Genomic DNA, 8,521 nt, shown 5'->3' on the forward strand with positions numbered 1-8,521 from the left:
ATGATTTTCATATGATCTTATTTGTTAATTTGTAACAGTACGCCATTAAATACGGAACTAATCGAGTCAAAAAATCATTGTATTTTTTTTTTTTGTAAACAAAATAGCTCTTCTCAAAAAATAAATGTATTTAATTAATTATTATATTTAATTATATTATTCAATTTCAAATATTTGATTGGAAATAGACATTTCTGACATACTAGAAAAAAATTCAAACTTTATCGGACTAACTGTTTATATTGATCTAACATAACAAATCGATTGATGTTTAGTACTCTTAGCTAAATTAATTTTGTGAATTAATAATTCGATTTTATTCGCGTTTTTTATCATTTTTGTCAAAAATGTCCATGAATATAAATGATTATATATTCGAAACATTGTTAGGACAAGGGTCTTTCGGGTATGTATTCGTGCTAAATTAAATTTTCCTATTTCCTCATCGTCTATTGTTTCTAGGTCAGTTTACTTAGTACGACGAAAGAAAGATTCTAAACCATTCGTAGTTAAGGAACAAATTCTCGATGATGTAAACGCACTACCTTTTAAGGTGAGAAAATTTCTTAATTGAAATAGGCCAAATTAATTGTTGTGTCATAATATTAAAGAGATGTACCTATTAATTAACTTTTTTTGTACATAAAAGATTGTCTCTATGCTTAATTTTATATACTATAACTAATTGTATGCATATTTAATGTGCTCAGAACATATCAGAGGAAGTGAAATGTTTGCACACTTTGAGACATACTAATATAGTTGCTTACTATGGAGCTTGGATAGAAGACAATCACAGTTACATTCTTATGGAATATGCAACGCGAGGCACTTTGAAAGATTTGTTAGAAAACAACGAGACACCACTCAAAGAGGAAGTAAGAACTTGGGAAACATTACATCTCATTATTTTTCATCTACGATATTTTAAAAATTTGATATAATATTAATATGTTAATACTAATGAATACATATGTTAATTTAGGATGCACTGTATTTATTTTCCCAAGTCGTTCTTGGAGTTCACCATATCCATTTCAAAAAGATTCTTCACCGTGATTTGAAACCGGAAAACATCATGCTAACCGGAAGTCGCGGTGACATCGTAAAGATCGGAGATTTCGGCGTCTCGAAAAATTTTAAAGAGTATCATTCATTGTGAAAATGTTACTTTATGAAATATTAATAGTTTATTTTCAATATTTTTATATAATTTTATGGAGTATTATTATTATTATTGTACAGATTAACGAAACCATCAATTATATGTCGCGCTGGATCATTTTGTTACATGGCTCCAGAAATGCTAACGGACCAATCTTATGATTTCAAATGCGATATATGGAGCATGGGCGTCATTCTCTATGAAATGGTTTCAAAAAGACATCCTTTTCCCGCTATGGTAAAGTTAGATTAATTTAATCCGCATTTTAATCAATGTAATTTTTGACTTTATTCTATTTTTTATACGTATAGTATGTATCCCAATTCTCAGAGTCTAACAGAAATCATTAAAATGATTTGCGAAGAAAGACCACGACCTCTTCCCCGAGGGACATCAACGTCTGTTGTTAGCTTGATATCAAAAATGTTGAGAAAAGACCCATTTTGTCGGCCGAAAATAGATCAATTGATCCTCTGTCCTTACCTTGTATCTTTCATTATTCGGATATATTTAAATTTAGGACGAGTTATGAGTATTACTAACAAGAATAATGGAAATTTTAATCCGGAAATATTTCTGAAATTTTTAAAATCGTGAGTAACGTTTAAAAATTAGACATTAAAAGTTATATATTTAAATATAGATTTTCTTGATAGAACAGTCACTTTTTATATTTGTATTCATATAATTATTATATAATTCTGTACATAATAAGTATTATAGTATAATGCACTTTATAATAATTACTGATAATTATTGTAGGTAGTCAGTTTAATGGAATTGTACAGGGAACGGTTATCGAACTCGGGCTTTCTGTACTAGGATCAAAAGCGTAACGACAGGAAGCGAAGACCGGAACTGCGGAATGTTCGTTTTATTTCATCACGTGCATACCTTTTGAAAACTGTTCAGTTCGTATTTAGTTTAGTTATCATTCTTCTGCGTGTATAAACGTTGCAATAACTGTATTACTAACTCCTGTTTATCAGGAAACCGTGTTGGAAGTTGAGTGTTACCTTCTTGCTATGTAATTTAAAGTGTAAAATTTCCTATTTTCGTATTTAAAATACTTTAAATTCCAGAAAAATTTATAATAAAATACATAAGGTAGAAAAAGATCCCCAGTTGTTTCCATGATGAAACATGTGATCGTGTATCCGCTTAACATTCTTTATATAATATTTCAATATTAAGATCTTCTTATTTTTTTCATGAAATAAAAATTGTCTAAAATATTAAGAAAATGTGGTTGATTTTATTAACATGTAATTGCCTTTACTGGCTAACATGTGCTTCTTCATGGATTCCTTTAAATCCGATGCTCGGAGAACAAATAGATCTCGTTGGCGGTGAAAACGAAAGTTTCATTCCCAATTGGACCAAAAGTATGGAAAATGACGAGACGAAGGATGTCTTTGATACTTTTGTCACCAACGATGCTTTCAACTCGACACAGTTTCCATTCAATTCCATTGATCGAGATCATGATCTTATGGACGAGGTAGAACATATCGAACCCAGGCATTGGCCAGTTAGACCAGATATTCTATATACTCGGACAATTATTCCTCCAACCACAGAGATGCCGTTGCCACGAAAGCCACTTAATCCGCCTACTCTTGCCCAAAGAAATTCATCAACGCAGAGGTAAGAAATTTATAAATATAAAAAAATTGGTCTGTTAAAGTTCAATCACTTCAAAATGTATCTTTCATTTTAAGGTATCCACCAATCACACCACCACTATCTACAGCATCAATAGATGAAGCTTTTTGTGACTTTGGAACATTTCCAGCACAGACACTTTGTGAGTGGCAAAATGGTGATAGTGTAATAAACTGGGTAGCTGGAACTGGTATGGGTACCAATTGGATGGGTGGTCCCCCAAGTGATTATACCACTGGTACTATGGAAGGAGGGTATGCTTCAATATACATATTTATTTCCAATTCTATATATGTATAGTAACTCAAATTTGAATTAGATATGCCTTTCTTGAAACATCACAATTGCCACAAAAGGATGGTAAAACAAAAACTCTAGGAGGACTGCTGCATAGTGCTCAACTAGGAAGTACAGGAGTTGTTGGAACTTGTATTATGTTTAAGTATAGCATGGATGGCCTCAGCGTCGCTGGTCTAAGAGTTCTACTTCATGTAGGTGTAGATGAATATTCTATTAAGAAAGAACAAACTGAAGAAATCACTCCAGAAAATGCGACTATACCGTCTTGCAAGCCACTGGAAATTTTTGACGAACGTGTCATTTGGAATGCTCAATATTATACCCTGGGTGTTTGGCAGCAAACTCAAATGCTTTACACGTATCCTGAGTTACATTCGGTAATTGGATGACTTTCTCCCCGAATTAATATTTTCCTTGAGAAAAGTATCATGGTTTTGATATTAAGAACATTATGATTATCATATAGAAACGTGGTATTTATTTTTAGTTGATCATCGAAGGAATTCCTGTGGATTCTACTGATCCAGCCCGTCTATATAGAGGCTACATAGCCATAGATGACATAGATTTACAGCCAGGTACTTCATGTATCGGCTTCTGCAATTTTGCTGGTGGATTTTGTGATTGGGCTAATGACGCGGAGGATGATTTCGATTGGACAATTGTAAGTTTATCATCAATTTCACTATTACGCTATAATATATATAAATACGTGTATAGAGTCGTGGAAGTGGGAATCCTACAACTGGACCAGCGATGGATAGTTCGACAGACCAATCAACAGCTGGAGGATATGCATATATAGATTCTTCTTTTCCTCGTCGACCAGGAGACAGAGCCAGGCTCGTTAGCACTAGCTTTCCCGCACCAAGTGCCGATACACCTATGTGTATGCACTTTTGGTTCCACATGTTTGGCTCTGGCATCGGTTCTTTAAAACTGTTCATTCGTCATTTTCGTAGTTTGGATGCAGCTCTTCGAGAAATTTGGAGTCTGAACGGAAACGCTGGAAATACGTGGTTCGTTGCTCAAATTACAATTAGCTCTCTGGATGATTTTCAACTCCTTTTCGAAGCATCTGTAGGTAACACTGAGATGGGAGATATTGCCATTGACGACATCTCTTTTACACAAGGTGCTTGTCCAGGTAAAGATTTATAAAAATAATTAATACATACAGAGATCTGATTGAAAACGAGATAGAAATCACTGTTGATTTTCGAATATTCATTCATGTACACTTACAGCTTTACCTCAAGTTGCCGTACCTACACCACGAGACTGCACCTTCGAAGTCGACGAATGTGACTGGATCAATTCTCGAGATCCTGATCGAGTGGAGTGGGAAAGAGTATCTACACAAGTGCTGAATCCCAGGAACCAACGAAAATCGTACAGCAATGGATATACAGTTAATCGAAGAAATGAGTATTTCCTTAATCTGGGACGTCCAAGAGGAGGACCTCGATCATCCGGAGGTGGAACAGCGCAACTCGTTAGTCGAGAAATGAAAGGCAGTGATGAGCCATTATGTGTTACCTTCTGGTACTTTATGTTTGAGTCTTTTATTGATTCTATTGGACCAAGCTTAGGTAGATATTTAATATCTTTTCTTTAATTATCCTAATGTGCCTAATAATAATGATGCAAATTCAAAGGTGTACTACGTGTATTTATACAAACAACAGAAGAATCATCAACCGAATCAAGATCAATTTGGCAACTGTATAGTAACCAAGGACCCACATGGAGGTATGCACAGATCAATATAAACGAAAGGAAGAACTTCAACGTAGTTTTCGAGGGTACTTGGGGTCCCAATCGTGCTAGTGGCAGCATTGGCATTGACGATATTGCTTTCTATACTGGCAATTGTTCTGGTAAGCTTTCAATAAATCCTGTTTTTAATTCTACCTCAAACTAATTATGTTATTACTGGTTTGTAGTGAAACCACCTGGTGCATCTGTGAGACCAGAAGATTGTAGCTTTGAGAAAGGGTTATGTGGTTGGGAAAATATTACTTCTTCTGAGAACGAGCGTATAGTCACTTGGCAGCGTGCGTTTCTTGCTCATCGTCCAGCTCAGCTATTGGATAAAACTTTTGGGGCAACCGGAGACTTTGTTTTCTTTGATATTTTTACTATAAATAAACAATCCACAGATGTACGTTTACGATCTCCCATAATTCAAACATCACCCGACGAAGAATCGGTTTGTTTCACTTTTTGGTTCGCTGCCTTTGGTGTTGAGGAATCTACAACGTTGCAAGTTATTAAAATGAATACCGACGAAGAAGCGGGCAATGATGAAGAGAATGATGAAAAACAACAACCTGTGGGTATTCATAATTCTTTGAGATCTAGGATATCCTAAAAAATCAATATTTTATTTGTTTTAGTTATGGTCATTAACAGCGAAAGGATTTAACAATCCTAGACCTGTATGGACTGCAGCACAGGTAACAATAGATGCACGTGCATCTTATCGTCTCATCTTAAGAGGAAGTGCTAGTAATGGAGGTTTTGCGATCGACGACATAAAGTTTCAACCTCAAAGTTGTACAAGTAAGATTCTTTTTATCAAATGAGTAAAATAAAGAGACATACCATACTTTGATATTCTAATTTTGTAGTTCGACCAGCTGCTGCTCAACCCGTTAATAATGGAAATTAAACTATTAGAACTCATTATGATCTATATTACATTGTTTTTATCTCATCTCTTACAAAACTTATATGAAGTAAGCTTCTGTAAATAATAAATGCACAATTCATTTGGAAATAAAAGCCAAGGATTTATTTATACAAATGTGTAACATCTATCAAAAAATCTGTATCACAGGAGGCTCTTTTTCTTGAAAAATTGTCTCCTAATTTCAAAGATAATAACACCAAGTGCTACAGCCACATTCAAACTATCCACTCCTTTTACTAAAGGTACATTGATACGAATACCGTTTTTTTCTTTCAAGAATTTATAGGAATTAAAATTCAAACCTTCAGTTTCTCCACTTAAAATAATTACAGATTCCTTTTTTGTATAATCTACAGAATAGTATGGAAGAATAGGTAGTTTTAACATGAAATCTCTCATCAGTTGCTTATTTTTTGGTACCATATCTTCTTTTGATTGCTTATTAGTATCCACAGTAAATTTTGATTTCAAATCTTCTGGATCAATATCAAATATTTGCAAACTTGTTTGAAGTATTTCAGTTGAATAATTGTGCAAAAACTCATCACCAAAAGTGCTATCTGCTACAAAAATGTTACTCTCTTCATTAATTAACGATGGAATCTCATCCCATGTTGGAAATGCATGAATAGGTAGTTGGAAATGTGTACCAGCTGCACTTCTGAGAACTTTTGGGTCCCACAAATCTACACATCCTGAAGATATTGAATCTTAATTTAATGATTATTCCTTTATTTAAAAAATTATTAATATCATTTATATATATGTCATAAATTCATGGTCTAATACCTTTCATTAGGATTAATTTTTCACAGCCTACTGCTGCAGCAGCTCTCATAATAGATCCTAAATTCCCTGGTTCTCTTATATTATCGCAAACAATAGTAAGTGGTAATGCATTATCAACTGGTTCATTCTTATGTACATTCGGAGTTTTAACAATCCCTACATTAAAAAAAAAAAAAAAAAGAAAAAAAAAGAAAGATAAGACCATTAAAGTCTTAAACTTCTTAATACAAAAGCTGCATATTTAAAATGTACAATATTATTACCTAACAAGCCAGGAGAAGTGGTTAAAGCAGACCACAACTGTATTGTAGTATATGGAACTTTGTATAATTTAACTTCATTGGGAAGTTTTAATGCAGCTATGTCAGATGAATCATTGAAAATTATTGAATGTGGTATTGCACCAGATTTTATAGCATCTATGATTAGTCTTTTTCCTTCTAGAACTATTTCATCATTTTTTTCCCTCCTCTTTCGTGACTTTAAATTACTCATCAAAGATCTATAAGCATAAAAATTCCCAAATAATTCTTTTTATTTGATACATATAACTTTGAAGTTTTCTATTGAAGATTATAATAAAATCAAAAATAAGTAACTTACGATACTATTTTTTCATTTTCTTTAAGTTTTGTAAATAAATTCTTTTTCACAGTGTTTTCAGTTTTTTCACTTTTCTTTTCTTGGATGGGTTTCTTTTTCCTCGATTTTCTCACGGAAATCCTTTCTCCGCGAATCTGCGGCTGAGTGGTATCTTCATTTTCGAAAAGTTCATCTTCGTTAACAATTGCAATTGGTCTTCGACTAACCCATCTTGCATACGTCCGTATTATACACAAATTAACTGTCTTTAATTGTTTAGCATATCGAATTGGTTGAACAGTATTACGTACAATATTTAGAAATACCATTGTTATCATTGTTTAAACCATTGTTTTAATACAAAATATTTATTTCTATTACTTATAACCTTTGTTCTAAAAATTGCATAGTTCTTTATTAATTGTGCAGAGCACTGAACACGTATATTTTGATGAAAACATTTCTCTAAAATATTATATTATTTGCACAAATTAACTTAATAATTAACTTAAAAAAATGTACACGCATGTTTTATTCAAAGAGTCTAAAAACAGCAATAACGTGAGTTAGAAAGTTCGGAGCCTTATGAGACTCGTTAAAATTCTGCTATAAAAATTTAAACTACTAGATGTCGACACGTGTCAATGAAACATTGTTCTGTGCTTTGGAACTTATAAATGTTGTGGTCACCGAATAATTATTAATTTGTGTCATTCACAATTGATAAAATTATTAACACTGCAATGAAATTATAAAAGTCATTTCTAAATGTTTCAAGAATTGTCCTCTATTTATCTGGTAATTAATTTAAATCATATAAAATATTTAAGTGAAATATTCCCGCCAAAAAATATCAACTTTTGTTCGCAAATTTTTTTGCTAAAATTTATTTCTATGATGATTAGATAATTGAATAGAATAAGTATGATGATTAGGATAACATGGTTAATGTAAAAAGTCACGGATTCAATTTGCTATAGCTAATATTATCATAGTTATATTTCAAACATAAGAAAAAATATAGAGCAAATTAAACAATTATAGGGCAGGAAATTCGAAGCATATTTTCTCTAATTTATTAATTGGAATTGTCAAAGACAATTTTAGGGTCTAAGTATCAAATGTTAATTCAAAATACATGCATTAAAATTCAGAGTAAACAAAATAAATTATTATAGTACATGATCCCTATTAATTTACGTTAGAAAAGATTTGATACTCTGACCCAAATAATGTCTTTATCTTAAATTAATTTCATTTCAGTTTACATAAATATACTATTTCTAACATCATCCAAGATATAGTTCTTCTTTTTAGTAATTTCA

General features: G+C 32.4%; 3 protein-coding genes across 5 annotated transcripts; 2 read left to right on the forward strand and 1 right to left on the reverse strand.

Moving 5' to 3' along the window:
- The first annotated feature begins 67 nt into the window (after positions 1–67).
- On the forward strand, positions 68–2,409 carry LOC139993347 (serine/threonine-protein kinase Nek5). 3 transcript variants are annotated; one of them, XR_011801366.1, is made up of 8 exons: positions 68–406; positions 463–553; positions 711–878; positions 986–1,146; positions 1,246–1,402; positions 1,496–1,758; positions 1,932–2,076; positions 2,155–2,409. XR_011801366.1 is itself a non-coding variant. In XM_072014990.1 (7 exons), exons 1-7 carry the CDS (start codon positions 348–350, stop codon positions 1,999–2,001), a joined length of 969 nt encoding a protein of 322 aa, XP_071871091.1. In that variant the 5' UTR covers positions 68–347; the 3' UTR covers positions 2,002–2,409. The 3 variants fall into 3 exon arrangements, 2 of the variants coding, with proteins under 2 accessions (XP_071871091.1, XP_071871092.1); XM_072014990.1 differs by having other exon boundaries at positions 1,932–2,409; XM_072014991.1 differs by lacking the exon at positions 2,155–2,409 and having other exon boundaries at positions 1,928–1,983.
- Positions 2,409–5,917, forward strand: LOC139993325 (MAM and LDL-receptor class A domain-containing protein 1). Its single transcript, XM_072014949.1, has 10 exons — positions 2,409–2,812; positions 2,887–3,084; positions 3,150–3,507; positions 3,618–3,794; positions 3,851–4,277; positions 4,378–4,722; positions 4,789–5,010; positions 5,077–5,465; positions 5,530–5,695; positions 5,764–5,917. Exons 1-10 carry the CDS (start codon positions 2,409–2,411, stop codon positions 5,802–5,804), a joined length of 2,727 nt encoding a protein of 908 aa, XP_071871050.1. The 3' UTR covers positions 5,805–5,917.
- Positions 5,901–7,798, reverse strand: LOC139993343 (rRNA methyltransferase 3, mitochondrial). The gene is made up of 4 exons (XM_072014987.1): positions 7,218–7,798; positions 6,878–7,116; positions 6,615–6,770; positions 5,901–6,520 (listed from the first exon to the last, which is right to left on the reverse strand). Exons 1-4 carry the CDS (start codon positions 7,532–7,534, stop codon positions 5,967–5,969), a joined length of 1,266 nt encoding a protein of 421 aa, XP_071871088.1. The 5' UTR covers positions 7,535–7,798; the 3' UTR covers positions 5,901–5,966.
- Between the last annotated feature and the right edge of the window lie 723 nt (positions 7,799–8,521).

The sequence above is a fragment of the Bombus fervidus genome, chromosome 12 (assembly GCF_041682495.2).
Source record: "Bombus fervidus isolate BK054 chromosome 12, iyBomFerv1, whole genome shotgun sequence".
Taxonomy (NCBI): Eukaryota; Metazoa; Arthropoda; class Insecta; order Hymenoptera; family Apidae; genus Bombus; species Bombus fervidus.

Bases quoted from the DNA above. Each gene is read 5' to 3' on its own strand.
- LOC139993343 (XM_072014987.1), bottom strand. From the start codon at position 7,534: ATGATAACAATGGTATTTCTAAATATTGTACGTAATACTGTTCAACCA. The intron at 7,117-7,217 runs GTAAGTTACTTA...TTATGCTTATAG, and splicing joins GAAAATGAAAAAATAGTATC to ATCTTTGATGAGTAATTTAA. The intron at 6,771-6,877 runs GTAATAATATTG...TTTTTAATGTAG, and splicing joins CACTTCTCCTGGCTTGTTAG to GGATTGTTAAAACTCCGAAT.
- LOC139993347 (XM_072014990.1), top strand. From the start codon at position 348: ATGTCCATGAATATAAATGATTATATATTCGAAACATTGTTAGGACAA. The intron at 407-462 runs GTATGTATTCGT...TATTGTTTCTAG, and splicing joins TTAGGACAAGGGTCTTTCGG to GTCAGTTTACTTAGTACGAC. The intron at 1,147-1,245 runs GTATCATTCATT...ATTATTGTACAG, and splicing joins GTCTCGAAAAATTTTAAAGA to ATTAACGAAACCATCAATTA.
- LOC139993325 (XM_072014949.1), top strand. From the start codon at position 2,409: ATGTGGTTGATTTTATTAACATGTAATTGCCTTTACTGGCTAACATGT. The intron at 2,813-2,886 runs GTAAGAAATTTA...TTTCATTTTAAG, and splicing joins AGAAATTCATCAACGCAGAG to GTATCCACCAATCACACCAC. The intron at 5,011-5,076 runs GTAAGCTTTCAA...ACTGGTTTGTAG, and splicing joins CTATACTGGCAATTGTTCTG to TGAAACCACCTGGTGCATCT.